The 21,855-nt window shown below is 41.3% G+C and overlaps 2 protein-coding genes and 1 long non-coding RNA gene across 3 annotated transcripts in view; 1 reads left to right on the top strand and 2 right to left on the bottom strand.

Annotated features, from left to right (window-relative positions):
- The window catches only part of LOC109534156 (dimethyladenosine transferase 1, mitochondrial), a 179,795-nt gene that overhangs the window by 75,852 nt on the left and 82,088 nt on the right, over window positions 1–21,855 (bottom strand). The window lies entirely within an intron of this gene.
- Window positions 1–21,855, top strand: part of LOC125504893 — an 80,194-nt gene that overhangs the window by 14,839 nt on the left and 43,500 nt on the right. Inside the window, exon 2 of the long non-coding RNA XR_007281780.1 lies at window positions 18,316–18,335. This is a non-coding gene — a long non-coding RNA (uncharacterized LOC125504893). The remainder of the gene's footprint in view (window positions 1–18,315; window positions 18,336–21,855) is intronic.
- LOC109534151 overlaps window positions 12,830–21,855 on the bottom strand; it is a 24,010-nt gene continuing 14,984 nt past the window's right edge. The window contains exons 2-7 of the mRNA XM_019899727.2: window positions 19,925–20,136; window positions 19,299–19,441; window positions 19,009–19,239; window positions 15,804–15,951; window positions 13,133–13,353; window positions 12,830–13,031 (exon numbers count right to left, since the gene is read on the bottom strand). Coding sequence (XP_019755286.1) covers window positions 12,869–13,031; window positions 13,133–13,353; window positions 15,804–15,951; window positions 19,009–19,239; window positions 19,299–19,441; window positions 19,925–20,136 — 1,118 coding nt within the window. The 3' untranslated portion in view covers window positions 12,830–12,868. The remainder of the gene's footprint in view (window positions 13,032–13,132; window positions 13,354–15,803; window positions 15,952–19,008; window positions 19,240–19,298; window positions 19,442–19,924; window positions 20,137–21,855) is intronic.

Below are 21,855 nucleotides of genomic sequence, written 5' to 3'. Positions count from 1 at the left end.
TCCTTTAAACACATTGAGAAGTGTGTAAGTATTGTTTTATGTTATAGACTTAAAAACAAAGGTTAAAATATGGGATGCCAGAAAGGTATTACCAATGTATTGATGATTTTTGCATTCGCAGCACCCCCATCGGTAGTTGAACTGGCAAATTGGCGAATTATCTTTGGGGCATGAATAAATTTTGGTTATTTCATTTCGAATGGATTATTATCGCAGATTCGGGCTCATCCAGGTCCCCCCTCCCATCGATCTTTATCACCCAGATCACACTCGCGTCGTTCTATTTAATAGCTTGCGACCTTTTCGGACCTTTCTGTTCCACAGCCACCTGCTAAACTTGAATGTTCGGCGGGTCTCTCGGGGGACACGTTGAATTAGGCCTGTGACGGACTTCGGCTAAGCGAGAGGGCATACTGATAATCGGCCCCGCATTATTGACGGTTGACATCACCTAACAGGAACAATCAGGTTAGCTTTGCTTGATGTCATTACTTTCAGCAGTTGACAGTTGGCACTGCGTGCCATTGACCTTCGACAGAAAAGTGAAGTAATCCGAGGTTATCAAGGAGGGGATGTATTGTGGCCAATGGATGAGCTGTTAAGCCTCTGGATTAGTTTAGGGGAGGATTTCCCAATTCTTCAAACCCGAAACAAACGCAAAGAATGCGGAATAATAAGCCAAAGAAAGGAAAACCAGAACGGCTCTCGACCGTGTAATTGCTCCCGACATCATTGCCTTGAAGCGCTTTATTTTGGATTAGTTTTGACGCGATACTGGAATGAATGAACTGTCTGTTTGCGACAGGTTTGACTTGTCGAGAGCCGTAGAGCAAAAGACGCCCCATTCAAATTGGGGTGGTTGGTGTGCGCTAATTTTAAATAATTTTTTTTCCAAATGTTTTCCGTCCCGTCAAGCCGCGACTTGTTGCCCCTACAGAGTGTGTTTCCTCCGAGGGAAATTGTCAATAATATCGCACATTATCAGTTCTATCCGGCGATTAAGAGCTGCCGAGGCTCCCAGACGCTTAATTTTCACGGCCCCAAAGACCCAGTGGCCCGCAAAACGAAAGTGCCGAATATTTATGCAAAGGTTGCGGACTATTAGATGCTATCTGAGGGCGAGGACCATCCATTATACCAGGATGTTTCTGGATAAATTAGCTTTAAACGACGACCGGGTGCCGGCTCAATGTTGCCAGAAGGCTCTAAAGGTGCCCACCAAAGGGCCAAGATTGCTCTGAGCGAGATCAGATCGGCAAATCCCTTGCGAATAAAATGGGCCAAGCCAGGCAGGAAATTTTTGAAAAATCGCGGGCAAATTTAGTCACAAATATCACGGCAAGTCTTACTTTGAGTGATAATGAAAACTTGGTCCGGAGCTGTAGAAAAATGAAATTTTGGGGAAAGGTAGAGTGGAGTTTGATCTTTTCAAATGCCGAAAATGGATTTTCAATCTTCACTGGTTTCATTGCAAGAACTTGGAAAACGGCCGAAAAATTTGGTCGCAGAAGTTGTTAAAGTGTCACTTTGTCTCCAAATTCGGTCGGGATCGATAGGAGAGTCAAACTTTCAAGAAAAATACAGCGAAGCTTGCTCTATCACTGCCCTAAAAAGCGCTCTTTATTCTCCGCTAGTTTTAAGTTTTTAGTTTAATTTTTTTCAAGAACTGCCGTTAAATTAATCGTGAAACTCGTTGCAAGTCTCACTTTGAGTAATTCTCCAAATTCGGTCCGGCTCGGCAGAACAATAAAAAAAAGCGAAACATAGAGCGAAGCTTGCTCTATTCCCTGCCCTAAAAGACGCTCTTCATTCTCGCCTGGTTTGGTAGTGAAAATTTTTTCAAAAAGGGCCCGTAAATTAATCGTGAAAGTCGTTGCAAGTCTCATTTTGAGTAATTCTCCGAATTCGGTCCGGATCGGCAGGACAATCAAACTTTCCACAAACATAGAGTAAAACTTGCTCTATTCACTGCCCTAAAAAGCGCTCTTTATTCGGGGCCGGTTTGGTCGTGAAAATTTTTTTCAAAAAGGTCGGGTAAATTAATCGTGATAGTCGATGCAAGTCTCACTTTGAGTAATTCTCAAAATTTGGGCCGGATCGGCAGGACAATCAAACCTTCAGGAAACATAGAGTGAAACTTACTCTATTCACTACCCTAAAAAGTGCTCTTTATTCTTGGCTGGTTTGGTCGAGAATTTTTTTTCAAAAAGGGCCGGTAAATTAATTGTGAAAATCGTTGCAAGTCTCACTTTGAGTAATTCTCAAAATTTAGTCCGGATCGGCAGGACAATCAAACTTTCAACAAACATAGAGTGAAAACTTGCTCTATTCACTGCCCTAAAAACCGCACCTTGTTCTCGTCTGGTTTCGTCGTGAAAATTTTTTCAAGAACGGCGGGTGAATTAATCGTGAAAGTCGTTGCAAGTCTCACTTTGACTAATTTTCCAAATTCGGTTTGGACCTGCAGGAAAATCAAACTTTGAAGAAACTGAGAGTGAAGTTTTCTGTATTTATTGCTGAAAAATGCGCAAAACGAAGGATAATTTTCAAATGAATGTCAATGTCAACCGTTTATCGGCCGTTGCGCGCCATCTTACCATATCACTGCTCGGCTGCCGACATGTGAATCACATAGTTCATCTTGATGTTCCGCTTGCGCGCCCAGATTAGCCCCAATGATAATTATGAAATATCAACCTAACTGAGTTGAACTTTCGCCGAATAGGCCGGCGCCTAATAAAAAGCAATTAACTCCCCCCTGGCAACGAACGCCATAAATAAGCCAACTTCTACTCTGGGAATTAACCGTTACCGGTTTACATGTTTGCCAACCACTTTTTTCGGCCGTTTGAGCCTTTGTGTGTGCCTGCACTTGTTTTGACATGCGATGCAAATGTTCCCCGTCAAGTCTGGCCGGTGTGCGTTTTTACCGTTTCCATTATGCAAGCGCGCCGATCCATTACTTTCGCCTTGAAAATCATTTTCCTGCTGCAGTTTATGGAGCGGACAGATGTTCGGCGTCTGTTCGTATTGTTCGGACTGCTCTATTGCCTCATTCATCATCGATATTAAATCTCTCTATTAAGGGCATCGTTCAGGAATCGGTACCTCCACTAAAACGTCTGCAGCCTGTCAAATTGAGTAAAAGTTTGGCTAATGCCCTCAAAATTCCGGAAATATAATTTTCCAGCGACAATTACCCGGACCGATCAAACATCAGTTCCACAATAGAGGCGAAACATTCGCATTATTTCCACATCCTGGCCTGGCGGTTTTGTGCATTTTTTTCTGCAGACAATTCAAAACGGACGCGCAATATGTCGCATTCCCCGCTCGTCATTGTCCGGGACAAACGTACGTGGACAGTTTTGCAATTATCGCAATTGTTTTGTCAGAACATGGGCGCCATAATAATTGTTTATTGTTGGACCTTTAAATTTCCATGGCGGCGTTGCCGTTTGGTCGCTATGCCTTGAGATAACACTGTTGCTTTTCTCAGCAGCTTCGCCGTCTAAGCATTGTTTTTCAACTTATTTGAAAGGGCTAAAATAGAAGCGTTTGCGGCCACGTGCTTGGAACTCATTAGATTAAAGAGTTCTCAGGGCCGGTGCGAACGAGTGCCCGAATCAGATTAGTTAAGTAATTAAAAGGCGGCCGTTACGAGATACAGGCTCTAGGTAAAAATACACCCAATTTTTTTTATCTCATTAAGCAGTTCGCGCGATAGGAGTGCTTGCTAATTTTCATTTACATAAACCAGCGCTCCCATGCTGTGCGTTTGTTCGTTTGAACAATTGTTGCCATAACTTTTCTTAAGGCATAATTTCGTTGATGTTTAAATGGAAATATCAAAGGAACTTGCTGGGGCTCGGTTCGTTAGTCTGGACGCGGCCTAACGGCCCCAATAACTCGATTAATGCTAGTTGTTATTATGAGTACTTATGAATACACTTGTTTAATAGCGCTCAATTAACCGACGTTATGATTCACGTCCATAAGCGTTCACTGGATTAAAAGCAGGGCCGATGGATTATCGATCTAGTAAACTGTGTCCTTTAGTAACTTTGCCAACCGGAAAACTACAAAGCTAATCTTATCCCGTTTTCTCGGATGCGATTCGCTTCTGTTTGCCTTTGGCGTTTCCTTTAGCTCTCGATACTTTCCCTATTTCTTGTTAATGAATTTGCCCCTAAGTCTTCTTCGTTTGGTGTTCGAGCACAGAGAAGTTCGCGATTCTTATTTGTGAATTCTGGGGGCATAAAAGTGAGTGGGGGGCAAAGGCAGACAGGCAGCAGCGCCAATCCATCAACGTCGCCCTTTTTAACATATTTTTTACACGTTTTGTGTTTACTTCTCGGAGTCAGTCACCCAGCGCCGATGTTATTCCGCTTATTTTTGCCATTAAAATTTCCTGCCGGGAAATCTTTATAAATTATGCGAGGAAAAAGCGGCACGCCCGTGAAAACCCAGGGGAAACAACGTTGCTGTTGAACTTTAAAGACTCCTGTTTGTCCGTTTGTCAGTTGGGCTGGTTCGACGTTTTGTATTGTTATGGAATCAATTTCCTAGCGGTTTCAACTAAGCGGCCCCGAAACGACAGACAGCAGTAATTAAGTCCCCAAGTGAGGTTTGGGAAGTTAACAGGCAAGTAATGCAACTGGAAGCTACCGGCAAAGGATGTCAGTTCCAAACAATATATCCGTGAAAGATCGGAAATAAAGTTTGGCTGGAAAGTTGTTGGAAACTAAGCCCGATGGCAGCTTAACTGTAATTCTATTGGCTTTTTATTATTGCCAAATTGGCTGGAAAGCTTCGTCGAACCGTCTTAACCGATCGCATTTGATCCGCAGGAACGTTATTCAGCGGCGTTGCGTGATTTAGAAGTTTGCCCTGTTTGAAAATGGTCGTGCACGCACTAAATGTGGGTGAACGCGCGCGGGGAACAAAGAGCGCGAGCAGCAAACGTTTCACCAATCGCTGATTCTTCGGCCTTTGGGTTATTGACTAATTGTTTTCGGACGGAATAAAGTATAGGATTTCTGCAAGATTGAAATATTTTGTTTGCAGAAGAGACAATGAATTTGCGAGTGCATTAGGAGAAACCGCCGTTTTTTTAAATTTTATTGAGGGAACGCCAACAACGATTTTTGTGAAAAGTTGTACTAGTGAATAATCGGATATCCTCTATTGATGCAAAATATCATTAGCAATACGACGTTGTCTTTTATATCGGAAAGTACCTGCAGCAGCAATATTTTAAACGAGAAAGTGTCTTAACAATTTTCGGAAAGTTATTCTTTTTGACGGAATACGTGTCACCCCCATCGCTCTGAAGACTGTAGAGTTTGTTGAAAAACTGTGGTTTTTAAGTTTTGACTGCTTTTTTTCCTTTCTTTACATTCTACTCAAAAACCTTCTATTTTGTCGAGTTTCACTTAAAAATACTGACAATCTGGAAGTCTTTTACTCGAAAAATTACAAGGTAACTTTATAACTTTGTAGAAATTTTCAAAAACTTTTTCAGCTTTGAATTCGGGATCAAATCGAAAATAAATTTCTCACGTTTTTTCCAGGAATTCATTAAGGTTTTCTCAAATACCGTTTTTAATGGAAAGTGCAAAAAACTCATAATTTTCTGATGCTTTTCTCCTTTCGTTTCAATTATAGGAGGTCTTTTCAGCATTTCATTATACAAAATTAATTTTGTTAGAAAATTCGCCTCATTCATCGCTTTGCAGCGAATTTTAGAAAACCCTTTTCAGGTTCGAATTTGGCACAAAAACCAAATAATTTTAATTTTTTTTACTGAAAGTAATTAAGATTATCGCAAAAACGACCAGAGCAAAAGTTTACAAAAAATGAGCTGGAAAATTTACGCCTTCACCACTCTGAAGATTTCTAAAGTTTCTTTAAAATTGCAGTTTTAGCAAAATTTTTGTTAAGCTATTTTTTCTACGCAAAAAGCGCTTTTTTTAGTTTTACTTTAAAATTCTGACAATATTTAGGTATTTTTTGTGAAAAATTATAAAATAAATTTTGTCGAAACACTCGCCTCCGTAACTGCTTTGTGAAGATTTCACTAGAACCTTTTGCAGCTTCGACTTTTGTACAAAACCCTAATAATTTTTTCTCAAAAATTTATTTATTTCGCAATTATTTCGAAAACTCGTCACCTTTGTCTCTGTGAATAATTTTTTTTTTAATTCCGGTTTCTTCACTGTCAGATCAATATTTCTAAACGAAACTCGTTCTAAACAGAAAAACTTTCTTTGTCTAACGTTTTACTGTTAAATACTGGCAAAATGACAGTCTTTTATGTAAAAAAAAACTAAGAAATCGATTTTACAAGCAAACTCGTCGTCTTTATATTTTGGTCTTCTTTAGCGTTTTTTTCGAATACCCGTTTTACCTTTGAATTAGGAACAAAATCGAAACAAAAATCTCGTTTTTTTTTTCGAAAAATTTAAGTTTTTTCAAAAAGGGTTAAAGAAAACAAAAGCATATAATAGACTTTTTGGAAAACTTCCAGTCTCGGTTATCGTTAAATGAGTTATAACTCAATAAACGATTAATTAAAACTGTTTTACTCAGAGAGCGGCAACATCTCAGAAACTCAACACAGTGTTACCCAGGCCTACAAGCTTCAAATAAAAACGAGTCTAACTGCAATTTTTCAAATATGTTGCTCTGTATTCACTGCATCCATTAGTTTCGCTGAATTAAGAAGCGAATAAACTTCTTTTGCTGACTGTCACGCTGACAACTGATTTGAAGCATTTGACAACCTCCAACCATTATGACATTTCTGGGTTGTCTTCGACAAATACGTCAAAATAATGGAATTTTTGCCAACATTGTCATTTATTTTTATCTATAGCCGCAACAACACAATTTCTGTACACCATGAAGAATTTAGAACAAATGTGGGGCTCCAGAAACAAATAAACTTGTTTTAAAACAAACTTGTGGGGGTGCAATCTAATGATTAAGATCGCTAAAGGCAACAGCGCAGATTTTCAATTTGTTGGCTTTGCCTAACGGGATGAACATTTCGAGCCGAATCCCCATTTACTGAAGAAACCGTATATAGAGTGTGATTTTTCCATTCCACAGAATCGCAAAGCCTTTTCGCAAATGCTCGTTTATCGAAAATAATCCGCCCCCCCTTTAGTATCCGGACTCGAAGGACCATTAAGAAGGACCTGAAAGCCTGCGGTTTTAGACGGCTAAGCCGGAGTTTGTCCCGGTTAATCTCGTCTAGTAAGTTTCAGTGCGCTTCCTCGCACTTTATCCCTTGCTTATGTAAATCTGTCTGTGTCCGTTTCGCATGTGAGGTTTTGACCAGAGATGGAGCTGGTGGGTTGCAAATGGCGCGCGCCACGTGGCAAAGCCGAACGCGCGACTTTATTAAACTGGCCAGAACCATCAAGGTGGCGATTTAAATTACAAATCGTTTCGGTATGCCAATTGCGTCGCCTTCGCGCGAATTTCAATGAATTTGTGCCCTTTGCGGTGCCGCTCACATGGAAAACAGCGCCGCCAGCGCAAAGACACCAATTTTAATTTATCTTCCTCACGTCGGATTTCCAAATGTAAACCGCCGCGTTTCCATTTTTAATGTAATGGAGTACGTGAATCCAATTCCAAGTCAGCCCATTCTTTGTCTCTTTGGGCTTAGCGCACACCCACAGTGGGGAAATCAGGTAGGCCATGCGTTGACACTGCTGACAGTCACATTTGACATCGATTTGAAAACACCCTGTATATTGCAGTGTGTGCCACACTATCTACCGTTACATTTTCCTTTTATGTGTTAAATTAACAATTTTTTAGGGCAAATTTGAAACACTGTAATTCGGTATATAACGGTTAGCTTGTACTTCTTCCACTGATGAACTGATTAACGGGAGCGCCGTGCCCCGTGCCGGAGGTGTTTACTGCGATCGGGAATTTAATTTCGGGAAGGTAAATTGTGCCTCTAATTTAGTGGAGGCCCCGTTATGTTTAGACACTAATTTTGTGCGTGTGGCTTTCACGGGGGCCGCCAATTTAATTCCGCGTTAAGTAGAGCCCGAGCGCATAGAGGGAGCTGCCTCTCGTTTCAATTAAGCGCATTATTACAGAGGCTCACACTCACATCTTACATGGAGGGAATTTTCATTGTTCCTTTAAAACTTCGGGACCTGTTGCTGTTGGAAAGGCCAAAATCCTGCGAATTAAGATGGCAGAATGGCCTAATCTCCGTTTCCAATTAGTGCGAGGAAGCGCGCTCACTGCTTATTTTTAAGTTGAAATCGCGCGCCTCGTAAAGTGGAGGCTTTATGGGGCCCGAGCAGTATTTATACAGTTAAGGGCCGATTTGCGATTTAATTTGATTGTGAGGCGCAATGTATGGGCCGTCGCCAAAAATAGTCTCCCTTTAATACTTGGGTAGTAACGGCTCGTTTTGCTCTCATTTGAAGCGTTCCGGCCCACACAAATGCAAATGTTCGCTTTCATGTCACGTAGCGCAAGTGGGGGTGCCTTTTTTACCTCTTAATAAGGCCGCACTTTTCCATATACCGGCACTTTCTCTATTTGTTGCAAACACGCTTGTCGGATCAAGTTTGAACATGTGCAGCAACGAAGCGAAGCCCCCTGACATGCTCGCTTATAACAACCCCAGGCAATAATTCAATTCGATTAGTAAATATGCACGTGTACGTATCGGGCTTGTTCCATGTAAATGGAAATTCGAATCAACAAATATTTGCAGTGGTACAGTCCAAAATGGGGTCTCTGGATTATTCATGGGCCCGCCAGGCCATTATGTGACGGCATGTTTGTTTTAGCCTGCTTGCGAAGGAAATTTAATTGAATGGGATTTCGTTTTTCCTCTTTTTTCCTTTTTTGACAGCGCCCAACCAGTGAACCACTTGCGGGCTGTCATAATTGCGGACCGCACGTCATAATGACAGAGCGGAAAGTCTGACAGCCGCTAAAATCGACGCCTCCTTGATGGTGCCCCATTGATTCCCATTGTTCGAGCAATTAGACTTGTAAATCATTGTGAATTGGGGCCCAAATCAAATATGTACAGTGGCTGGTGGCCATTGCCGCTCAGCCCGTTCGGGGTGTTTAATTAATAACCTCATTAGAATGGCGTACAAATGGGCGAAGTTCCGAACAGCCGTGCGGGTCACTAAATAACGTAGAAATGTATTATTTAGACGCTAGTTTTCGCTGTTGATTATTAATGATTTAATCCATTCAAAGCCACATTGGGTATCTGTCAAAAATTTGACAGTGCTTCCGTCGCCATCAACCTGTTTTCCTCAAGAACTTCATACATTGGAAATTCGCCCCTTGATATTGAGAGCCTACCACAATTTGTCCTTGTTTGGTTTCCTTTTGTGGCAGTTTCGCTCATAAATGAATGACGATTAATAATTTTAAATTGTTGGGGGCCAGACATTTTTCTGCGACTTTTAATAGCCGCATTTGTTTCATTCGCTCATTCCTGTTGCTGTCGTTGATAAACGCATTGGTCCATTTTGGGGGCGCAAGAGGCCCCCGCCTCTTAGCGTGCTGAGCTTCAACCTCATGTCAATTTTATGTCAGTTGACCGTGTGACACATAAAGCCCTTGTTGACTTTTCGATTATGTCTTTGTTTAGCTTGAGACTATTTGCGTGTGTGTGGTTCAACTTTATTAGGGCACATTCGATTTGAAGGATTTGTTGTCATTTGCTGTGTGTGAGCATGTGTTTTTAAGCAAAGGTTTGGTATGTTTTTCAATTTAAGCATATATATAACATACAAACAATGGAAGGTTACAAAATTTTTTTCTGGTCTTACCTGGCACATATCAGAGTGTGTCGGTGCAGGAATAAACACGTTGAAACCAGCACGTTTGTCCGCGTGCCAGAAGAGTCTGGGATGAGATCGGCGATCGGGAGGCGCTCCAACCGCACTCTACGCAACCGAACCAAATTCTCCGCGTAAACTGCATCCCGATGGAATAGCGGCAGCCTTCAGGAGGCCGGAGGTCCTGTCGGATGCTGTCGCGACGCCTCGTGCGATCTCGGCTCATTTTCAGCCGCTCAACTTGTCCCAATCGCTCTATTTTGGAGGTACGAAACGGTTCCTTTTGTCCCAGTCGCTTTTTTGAATCGGCGTCATCCAGAAAGGATTTCTGGATGTCATTTGAACACGACTGTTCTATTTATATCCAGAAACTTTATGCAAGACACCCGCTCTGGTTTCTATTAATGACTGGAAACAATACACTGCGAAGACGGTATTAAATACTAAGAACATTGAAATCTGGGTAAGCGGGAGGTTTTCGAACAGGCGCCCTAATAAATCAATTAAATTCATCCATTATGTCAGTAATACTGCGGACTCCGGCCTGTCCCGTAGACCCGATAAGGGTGCACTCTCGTATTAGTAAATATCAGAGATTAATTCGCTCTCTGTTCATCTCCACTGCCTCCTTAACATCCATGAGGAGGAGGGCAGGGTGGGAAAATGTTTGATGAGTGTCGTCGTTAATGATCGCCGAGTATCGCAACCTGGCAGATTTACTGGGCTAATCATTCATTTGAGCCTTGTTTCGCTTTCCATCATTAGGCGAAACTCCACCAAACAGGGTAAATTTGAAAAATTAGCGTCTGGAAAACCGGTAAATTGGCCCAATGGCGACCTTTGCCACGTTGACAAGCTCATGAAATTGTCTCCTATGTTCGCACCTCCGCAACTAACCCATTAGGCCTCGGTTGGTGCATGTGACATGATTAAGGGCCCATTCACGTGGCCCTCATTAGGCGACAAGTTCGGCGAACAAGTCACTTTCCGAATTCGCAATTGTTCGAACTGAAGCCGCCGTTTCCGATTGGGCGCTTGAAACGTTTCCCGTGTTCATCCCAAAACAAAGTTTTGCGAATTTGTCACCAAACGAATCGGCCTCGTTGATTATTAATCGGAACGGGGGCTTGGGAAGCAGCAAACCAAAGTAGGCCTGGGTAGCTCGGAATTTTTAGGAGTTGGCGCAGTGCTGCGCCAACCTGAGGCACCGGCGCAGTAACTCGGTTTCTTTGCTGGGGCAATGTTGTTTTAATGTCAGTTATTAGTAATGTTTTTAAAGTTTCTTCAAAATATTAGAACTTTCCAGTTTCAGCAGTTACTCTTTCTTCTAAACGCTCAATCTTCATAAGTTTTGCTTAAATATCCCTACTGACAATCTTAGGACGTTGATTGAAGGAGTATACAGGGTGATTCAAAATTGGCGTCATTCCTGGCGCCAATTTTTGGCGCTGTTATAGGAGTACAGAAAAAATAGTAAAATAAATTAATTGTTATTAAAAACTGAGAAATTTGCAAAAAACTATATCAGAAATATGACAGCAATGTTTTTCAAGGTAATCTGCCTAATTAACATTGCGCAAATACCTGTTGCTTCGTAATTATTTAAAACTCCGGTAACCATGGAATTATACAGACTGACAATGAGATAAACAAGGATAAACGGTAAATTCAAGAATATTTGTTGACGAAATGTCAACCTGTTCTCATAACCTCGACTATGGGTGTTTTGTGCTCCAAACAAACTAGTGCCTGGGTAATCTCCTTATTATCCACTCTTATCAAGCAGCTTCTCGTATTCAGTTAATTAACTCGTGCTCCATTTGTATCTACTTGTGCTGTGTGTATCGTACAAACGTGGTAGGAATGTAGCCCTTTATTGCTATTTATTTCCAAACTAAGGGCACTCGCAGCTTTGGTCCTGGCGACGTTGCCAATCTGTGCGTAACAGGTGCTGAAACTAGGATAAGAGCGGTAAAACGCTGAAAAGCAAAGCAAACTCAGCCCTGGTTTAGCTCGTTATTCTAGAATAAATATTTTATCGGCTCTTCCCCGGAGGTTCCAAACTTTATAATGGACCCGACATAAAAGCTCTTTTATATTACAATAGATGAAATATGGCGGTTTTATTATGTAGGCGTTTTAATGTCCGTATTTATGCGTTACAGAATGTCCGGACAAATCGCACTGTGGTTATGGATTTTTATGGGCGTCCTAGTTAAAGTCCAGTTGCTCTGGCTCGAAAGACTGTTTCCTTTAAAGCGCAAGTTTTCCAGCCAATTATAAGCACGCCGGTGTCCACCGTCTAGATTCGAAGTGTCCCCAACTTCGACACGAGTGGGTAATAAAAATGTAAAGTGGTCTTGATGAACTGGTCGTACTTGCGCGCTGCGCTGCCAAAAAACTTCGCAACTCTCTCAAACACTCAGGAACGGGAAAGGCCAACTAAAATATGCATGGGATTCTGCACTTTTTTGCCAAGAGCTCGATCCTGATTGGGAAAGTGAGTAAATGAAGCCAAACACCACTCTAATCGAGCGAACGCTCTCAAAGTGCGGGATTGTGGGGTGAAATCCAATGAGACGATGCGTTGTTGCGAATTTTATTGTTACTTTAAAATTAAACAAATCGACTAGCTTTATTAGTAATTTTATCATTATTAGTGCAAAAATGATTAAAATATAGAGCTACTTAGCGAAACTAACGCCGCGCACGAAGTGAGAAGATCGGGGCAATAGAGTGGAAAAGTAAGAACTGGCTAAATGAACAGAGAACACAGTATATAAAAAAGTAAGCTGGTCGGGGAATTGTTGATCGTTTTGCGTGGAAAACTCCCGTTACACTTCACTTATTATCACAGACATATATACAAAAATAAATACAAACACTCGAATATGTACAAAATACATGATTTCGATGAAACTCAATTATTTGGACAATGTCAATCAATATCTCTCCAGTTCGATGGCGTTTCGGCAAAAAACTAGTTAGCGGAATTTTGTTTAATTGCGTTTGTTAGAGCTGGTTTACATTGCGAGAATAAGATGCTTGATGAGGGCGAACATCACTAAGACCGGCGTGCACACATAGAGCGATGATGAGGCGCTATCGGCCCGAATGGCGGTGTATTTTTGGTCCTCCTTCAGCTCGCTCACCAAGCGCGGCTCGCCGTTCTCATCCGCGTACAATCTGCAGAACGAAACATTCAGAACTAAGCCAGTTTTTCGTCGGGAATTCAATCACGTTCCCTCCGGACTAGAAGGGAAAAAAGTTTCCTTAATAAAACTTACCGAACATCGTCGGTGCGCTGATCGCCCACGATCAGTTTTTTATTGTTGTACATCTTGGTTTGTTTTTTCACGAGCTCCTCCAAGTTTTCGCTGTCGTCGTCGTAGTTGACTTTTATGAAGGACGTGATTGTCACCTCGAAGATTTTATTGGGATCGGCCGGCAGGGCCGAAATCGCTCGCTTTCTGCGCCCGTACCCGATCGAACCGTCGCTACATTCCACCTGCAATTGCAACAACAAGATAATAATAAACTCATTAACGAAACAATTAATGAGCATCAGAACAGAATGCCCAACCGTAAATATATGATCAAAATGATACTGCGACATTCTTTGGGTCAAAAGCTCTCTGCTAATAATGGCCAAAGTTTTTCAACAATATTGTCTTTTTCCGATGCATGATATGGATTTCTATAAAACTTTTTCTGGATTTGTTCAATCTAAGGCTCATTTTTGAAGAAACAACCGCGCTCATCCGCATTGGGCAAGTGGAACATTTTTGAGCGTCTTAGTCGAAAAACTACCAGAACTTTCTCCTGGCTAGGTGGAATCAATTCATTGTTTGGGTTAAGAATTCCAAAAGAGAATAAGAACGCAGGATCCAAAAAGAGACCAACGTAATTCGGAATGATCCAGAAATCTTGAGTGGCACTGAAATCAATTTCAATCGCAGTATAAAACTATGCAACTAATAAAAGGGCGCGCATATCGAACATCTTCTGTAATTCGGGTTTATGGATAAACGGTCGTTTATGGGATTCTCATCCCGTTTCGATGGAGAATTGTGCCATTATTGAGTACGTGTTTACTCTCATGGTGGTTTAATGAAAAAAAATGTAATGCAATATGCGTTAAAGTGATTTTTTTCCACCAAGTAAAAAGACACTCAAGAAGTTACCATTTGCCCAAAGTGGATGGACGCGGAAACTTCATCGAAATACGAGTCTTATCTCGGATTAAATTCACGGCAAGAATTACAATTCGTCAAGCGTTCTCTCGAAAAGAATTCCGTAATTTTTTGAAGAACTTTGGCCATCAATAGTTGGCGAGTCAGACGTTTTTCCTTAATAAAATTTAAGTTAATTTGATCATGTGAATACGGGACACCCTGTATAGAGTGTTCGTCAGTTGAAGGCTGTCGAAATATTTGACGTCAATTTTCCGGGTTTATCCGTCATTTCTGTCAAGCATTTACCCATGTTTCCTATAGATGTGACTGAAAAATTATTATGCATTTGAATTTATTTACTATTTTGGAGAAATACGTTTATTATTAAATACGCCACAAGTATGTTAGTTAGGCAAATAAGGGTTCTTTATTCTTGAGCAAAATTAATATTTTCTTATATACCGCGTATACAATAGAAGAAAGTATATGATGGTTTTATTTTATGTATTGAACCATGCAGAGCCCTTTTTGAAAAATGACTGTGTTAAATTATTAATAAGAAGTTTTTTACACTGTGCGAACTTAAGAAGCCACACTCTACATAAAAAAATAACTAAATAACTACACTTATTATTTGTCTTAAATCGTCGTTACTTTTACTGGGTACTTAAAAAAACTTTATTCATATTAAACTACCGCAAAATGTTTTAAATACAAAAAATAAAAACTTAATACAATTTATTTAAATATGCCCCTTCAATTTGTTATACAAAAATACTGCACGGCGCTAAATGCACATTTTTGCAAAAATATCTGGGTTACCGCTAGACGCGAGTCACAAAATCTACATCAAATATTACTACAACACGGCAACAGCGCACGGAGCCTTTTCAGCATTTAGACGTTCGCCATTTTTTGCGATTTTTGTTGGACGTACAGTGTTGCCAAATTTATAACAACGTTTTTTGCGAATATTTCGCTTTTTGGAAAGATTTTTTTTGAAAATCCGCACCATTCTGTATTGCAAAGCGTGACACGTACACCTCGAATCTCTTTGGATGGCAAGATGACAAGTTGTACGCTGTTGCGTCCGGGACAGCTTACCTAAAATGGAATCGAAATCGGTAATAACCTGTCAAGTTGCGCCAGAATTTCATATTAATTAAGGGGAGGATCCGACTTCAACGGCAACATATCACACGCCATTAAACTTTAATAAACCGTCCTTTGACGTTCTGGAAGATGAAGCCTCCTTTGTCGTGGTGCGTCGTCCATTAGCGTCAAACTTATGGGTGTATTAAAGTATCAAAGTAGTACACGGGATTTCGAATCAATAAAAGTCTTTGAACAGAACACTTCTTCCCTTAAAGTGCAACCGTTGATTCATTATTTTTTTTTGTGTCTATTTTCAACTATTATGGAACAATTGCAACAGAATTAAATGCACCGCGCAACTAAATAATCCAGCCAGATGTTGGATTCAGCCAACATTAAACCGGTTGAAATAATACGGCCGTTTGCATATTGTAATTTGTTTAATTATGTCGAGCCGCTTGCATCGATGGCATGGCAATCATTCCCTTTGCGGCATAAATAAATAAATATACATAGTTTCCAATATATGCAGGAAGTTGAATATGAATAGAATTTGTCACAGTCAATGTACTCAATTTGTTCAATTTTTCACAAAAAAAAACACGCATTTCCATGCTTTAATTAAATAATATCTATAGCCTGTGGTTTCGCAACAACCTTCAGAAAACCATACAATTATGCTACTCACCCCTTTGCATTTGTCCAGGCAAACGTTCACTGTTCCCTTGAATTGCACATATGTGGATTCGGGAAACTTAAACGCTCTGAACTTGGCCACTAGATTGTCGCCGTCCACCGTGTTGAAGTTCTCGAAAAGATACGGATCGGCCGAACATCTAAACGAAGAAAAAAGTTTGTTCGTTCAGATCGAAAATCGCGCTGATTGATAATCAGGCCGCGTTGAAAAATGGCGAGATTTATTGATGCTACTAAATCAACGTCAAACGGGGCAGTGATCAGAATGGAAAACACATCAAGTACTTAGTTTGCAATGAAATATAAATCAACTCTTGCGCCTGAGGAGATCGATTTCGTGCCGCCTCGGCCTTCTGTTCCGAATTTCCACTGTCTTGCAAAGGTGCACACCATTGAAGAAGAAACAATCCGAATCAACATTGACTATGACTATGTGTACATCGGAAATAGAGAGCAGAGAAGCCGAGCGAAAGTAACGATCTTTTTGTGTTTCTCTGGGGCGCACATTAAAAATCGACAAAGTCCCCGGACCGGAAAAAGCGAAACGATCTAAAACAAACGGAATCATTTACTACGAGAGCGGGTCTCGCTCAATTAGCAGGAAAAAGAATGGACGGCGACATTGGCGGACATCGGCCCAATTTTTCCTGTTCGAACGCTCATTTTTAATGGATCGACTCATTACCGAGTGGAGGAAGGAGAGCAATTAGGCGACCTCCAAAGTGGAGGCGACATGGCAAGCAACCCGCCTAACAACTCTGGACGTCTTCTTTGGGTAAATTCCCTGCGGGCTTCGCCCCGCAGCCAATAAAGCATTATTTTGTCGCAACCGTACACTCTTACATGTGGGAATTGATTCAATTTGCAAAGCTCTCTTTGCGGTAGTTTCCCGGATAGGGCTCGCCCTCATAAACATAAAGATGAATTTGCTCGCTGGCATTTAGTGACCCACACATTTTATTTTCGATTCAATTATCGGCCGCAATTTATTATCAGCCATTAGTTGCTCGTGGCCTTATCAGATCGGGCGCAAACTTTTTCGCCCGGATCGCCCAAACCATCATTAATAACCGGCTATATCAACTTACCCGATTAATCACAATTGGCGATATTATCCAGATATTTTTTCCCTTTTTGGGTGCGGACCAATTGTCCAGGAATCAGCGCGCCACTACTACGATCGGATCGATATTGATCTCCAAATTGATCTATCAGCGCCCATTTTAGTCCCGAGTTAAGGCGTTATTTTGGTGTCGTCGCTTCTATTCTAGCAGAACTCTCTAAAATGGCCATCAAGAATCTCCTTGGGTCGAAAACGATCCATTGAACAGCAAAAACGCGCATGTAAAAATTGAATTGTTGGTCGACAAAATCGAATTGCTGCGGAGCGTGTAGGCAATTGATTGACTGATTTGGTGGGTTTTGAAGGAATTTGCAAAAAATCACGTAAAAACACTAACTTTCGACGTTTGTACACAAACTAAGCAAAATTCGAAATTACTGTATTCCTAGAAAAGTGTTTAGTTTCACATCTAAGATCCCGTGCAAATTACATTATTACAAAAAAGAACCTGAAAAACGATTTGAAGTGAATTTAACATTTTTGAAAAACTCAAATATGTTCATATTTAGAAAAGTGGGTAATTTCTTCGCCGCAGTCTGTGTATGCATTTTCAATAAGTTCTGATACCGATTTTTCAAATAATTGCGAAAAACCACCTAAAACCACTAACTTTTGACATTTTTTGAAAAACCAAGCCAAAACTCAAATAAGTGTATTCTTTGGAAAGTGTCCAGTTTCATAGAAGCAAGTCGCGTATGAAATTCAAACCACGTTTGACTATAAATTTTGAAAAAAAAATTGTGAAAACATTAACCTTTGATGTTTTTGGAAAAACTTCAGAAGTGTATTCTTAAAAAAGTTTCGTTTTGCCCCTACAAGTCGCATGTGGAATTTTTACAGCTTCCAACTGCGGGTTTTACAAAAAATGTGAAAAACTACCCAGAAACAGTAACTTTTCACGTTTATGGAGAAACCAAGCAAAAACTCAAAGTGTATTTCTTGAAAAGTATCTGGTTTTACAACTACAAGTCGCATATGGAATTTAAATAACTTTTAAGAGGGGTTTTTAGACAAATTGCGAAATATCATGCAACACTAACTTTTTTCCGTGAACCTGTGCGAGCTCTACAAACCGAAATAACTGCAAAAACAGGCCAGTTTTGAGCGGTTTGAAAAATTTCAGAATTTCAATTGCCTCTATCTGCTCTAGTATGGTCTACTACTAGAACTGTTCAATGAAGTTTTTCATTGTGTGATCAAGTGCAGCGTGAAACGTGGTGATAACATGGAGGATAGGGCGCCAGCTTGCACAAAGCTGGTATGAATGTTTTCTAATCTATAAATCCATTAGCTCTGATTAAGCATTTTTTACATTTCTGATTTCAAGTAAGTTTTCCACAGATTTCCTGCTGTACTAAACACATTTTTTCTTTCTTTCCAGGTGGCGCTATGCAGTATTGGGTAAGTTTGGCACTACTTTGGCATTTTCATGAAATTGTTGTCTGTCCTATGTGATCGAGCAGAAACTTTGTGGGTTATTGTTTTATGAGCGGAGCCTTCTTATTAGTGTTTTAGTAATGTCTTAAATTATACGTCACTTCGATCGGAAGGAAGTGAGAAATGCAACCGATCAAAACACGCGCATGTGAACAGCAATACTGAGCCCTAACAATTCGGTAGAGGGTCTTAATTTGTTAAAATTGCTGAAAAGCCCTTCAAAATTACTGGCATAGATTGATTGATGGCAGCTATAAATACAAATGTCTAAGAAAATTTATCGAATTTTAGCTTGTGGTTTTTCGAAGTTGAACGTTTTGTTCTGCGCCTTGTGGCTGTCCAAACGAGTATTTTTGAGCATTTCTGAGACACAGCCCGAGGAAAGGAGACTTGCCATTGCCGTAACGTAGCCCTGGCTAACACTGTGTTGAAGTGCGCTTTTGAGTTGTGGGCACTCTCTGAGTTGATGAGTTATAACTCATTTATTAAGTGGATTAAAGCTCTACGAGACCCGAGACTGGAATTTTAACTGACTGAGTTACTGCGCCGGTGCGTTGAGTTGGCGCACCAAGCCATTTGCGTGTTTATTTCGAGGGAGGCGCGTTTTAAACTAGCATTAGATGGGTGAGTTACCTACCCGTTGTAGATGATGGTCTCCTCTTGCGCTTTCGTGTCGCTCACTTGCATGTGAGTGACGAGCAGTCCGTAGATGGGCGTGGACTCCGAATCCAAGGAAATCTCCATCTGGAGCGGCGTGCCAGGCGAAACATTCAGCTCGCCAGTGACCAGCCTGCCTGATTGGCGCACGCCAACAGTGATGTTGGGCTGCGGCGCCATCCCAATCAAGCTGGTGGTCGTTTCCAAGTCGCTAAACATCGAAAAGATTCCCTCACACACAAACAGCTTCGGACAGCTTGCGTGACTTACGTGGGTTCAACGAATCCAGGTGGAAAAACCTGCCTGCGAGCGATCACGTGGTCCTTGCTGATGGAACATTTCACGTTGAGGGTGTCCCGCGTGTCGTTTTCCATACGCTCCACGACGAGGGTCTGATAATAGATTTTCTTGCCCTGCAACAACAAAAGCGAATGGGGGATCGTGTGTCGCCCCCCCTAAAACCGACCGGTTCCTGATAAAATATGGCACATCCGGTGTCAGGTGAAATAAATACCCGGATTAGCATCCAGCAGGTTTTCCGGACAACAACAGATCCGGTATGCGGCCCGGCGAAATGAAATATTTTCCTTTAATTTCCTTTGTAAATAGCAAATTTCCCAAACGTATTCACTAATCAGGAAAGAAGTAGTTGTGCTGTGGAGCGGCGGCTTTTGCGGCGCCCCAGTTGACGAGGGTCCAAGTAAAACAAATTTATCATGTGGAATATAAAACGAATTGCTTGATTTATTGGGGCGGAATTTGGGACAGAAAAAAAACCTGTGAGGTCCTAAGTCGGTTTGAATCGGCCAATAGCCCTGTTGCCAAATTATGATGAGAATCTTCCAATTCAGACGTTGCCATTGCTTAGAGGTCTGCGCAGAAACCGTCGGTCTTACCGTTTGTTTATTCACAACGCGTGTTACTGCGCATCGGTAAACGTCATTGAGGTCCAGTTCAAGCACCGCCATTTTTCCAGTGGCGTCCGTATGGGGCCTGCAGGCGGGGTCGGGGTAGTCGCGCAGCCCCTGGATGTAGACGCTTTTCGTGTTGGGCAAAAGGGGCACTTCGACCCGCATCTGGTCTCTCGTGCATTGCACTGTTGGCTCGCCTGAAAAATAACCGTTGTTTTAACATAATTTAATAGGGCATGACTCTCAAATCAGTGTGGTGCAACTTTTTCTTTTTCACTCTCAAACGTCAAAATCGGCAACTGAAGGGGTGGGAAGCAAAACCGCATCAAAAGTCACAAAAGGTTTATTTAGAGAAATGAATCGTCAAAGTTTTCCTGCAGTGGAAAATTGTTAGTTTATAGTTAGTTTGTGTCATAGAGCGATTCAGCTTAAGGACCAAAACTTAACTACCATTCAAGAAGTAAATGCGTTTTTTATTACATTTAATAAAAGTACTTGGGTGGTTTGTCTTTGAATTAAAGCAGATTATCAAAAAATACAAAAAAACAAAGCGAACAATTTTTTCACAGAAATGAATGTTTAGCAGTACAACAACTAAATTTACTCGTAATCTGACAACAAAGCCATGTAATTATTATCTTGTTTTTCGACATTTTCAACTTGCAAAGCTTCAGCCGCCCCTTGGTTGATTGTGTTTTCTATTGTTGCGGCTTTGGCTCATGGGGAAGATTGGTGGGATGAAATCTAGCAACTTTTGTAAATTATCCCAGTTCTCATGTTTAATTTCCAGTGTTTCCAAAGTTTAAATTATTTGCTGGACGTCCAACAGTTTTTGAGCAGTTTTCTGACTGTGTGGAGAACCCGAGCTAACACTTAGGTCAGTTTTGCAACATATTGAGGTTTTGCCTCTAATCCCTTCAATTAAGGACACTTTCCTTCGGGCTAAGATTTTATTCCAGGAAGAATTCGCGTCATGCACATTGAGTCGTTAAGGAATGCATCGCGACCAAGTTCCTTACTCTCCATTACCCTTTAGGGCCCGGTAATAACCGTTCGCAGTGAACTCTCTTCGCATAGATTTTTCTGCATCATGAGCAGCGATAAAGTGGCGACATCGATTCCAAAGGCTAGTGAGCCATGCACGAGTGGCATTAGGGAAAATAGTGCAAAATGCCCAATCAGCTGCCACTAAACCTCTCTATTGAGTGTCTGGCTCTAGTTTATCGTCGAGTGGGCTGCGCTAACCACGCTTTTTTCTACCTTGGCCACAAACTGAATCACTTTCTTTTGTCAGCGCGCCCGCAATTGAAAGTAAAACACTTGCTAAATGAGCACGGGCCTCATTATGTACAGTTCGCGACGCAAAACATGATGTTTTTGGCCTAGTTTCCTGCGCTAAATTCCTATTCAATCCGCTTCAGTTAGTGCGCGTTCGTTCTAAAGCTTCCGAACTCGCCCAGCCTGTACAATTGATCGCGAAAAAAGCGCCTTCCCGCCCACTATCCATGAATTCGGAATTAAAGCATCCCCGAGCAGGAATTTCGCTGCCAAGACGGAGTCATATTTACCGACCTCTTGGCCTTTTGGTGAACTGGGGGCTCGTTTTTAAGTGGATTCCGTCGGTTTGTGCAACCAGCCGACCGGAAACTTATTCGCTCCCGATTTAAAAATTTTAAATCGGCCCAAAAAGCTGAAATTGGACTATTTTTCTTGCGGGTCAAGGCGGTCACCTCGCTAAAAACACAATCAATTCATAGAGAGCATGCAAGTATGCATAGCAAAATCGCGGAAATTGTGTGCACACAAAATACAGTCTTCTGTTGTCTACGAAATTAGAAAAATTATCGTCGTTTTGTGCAAGGGTGGCGTAAGATTATTGCAAAATTTTATGTTTTCCGTCCCGTTTTTGCTCATTT

Source organism: Dendroctonus ponderosae, unplaced genomic scaffold, assembly GCF_020466585.1.
Source record: "Dendroctonus ponderosae isolate FM_Combo_2020 unplaced genomic scaffold, Dpon_F_20191213v2 Dpon_F_20191213_6, whole genome shotgun sequence".
NCBI classification, from domain to species: Eukaryota; Metazoa; Arthropoda; class Insecta; order Coleoptera; family Curculionidae; genus Dendroctonus; species Dendroctonus ponderosae.
This window is presented reverse-complemented; position numbering and strand designations above follow the sequence as displayed.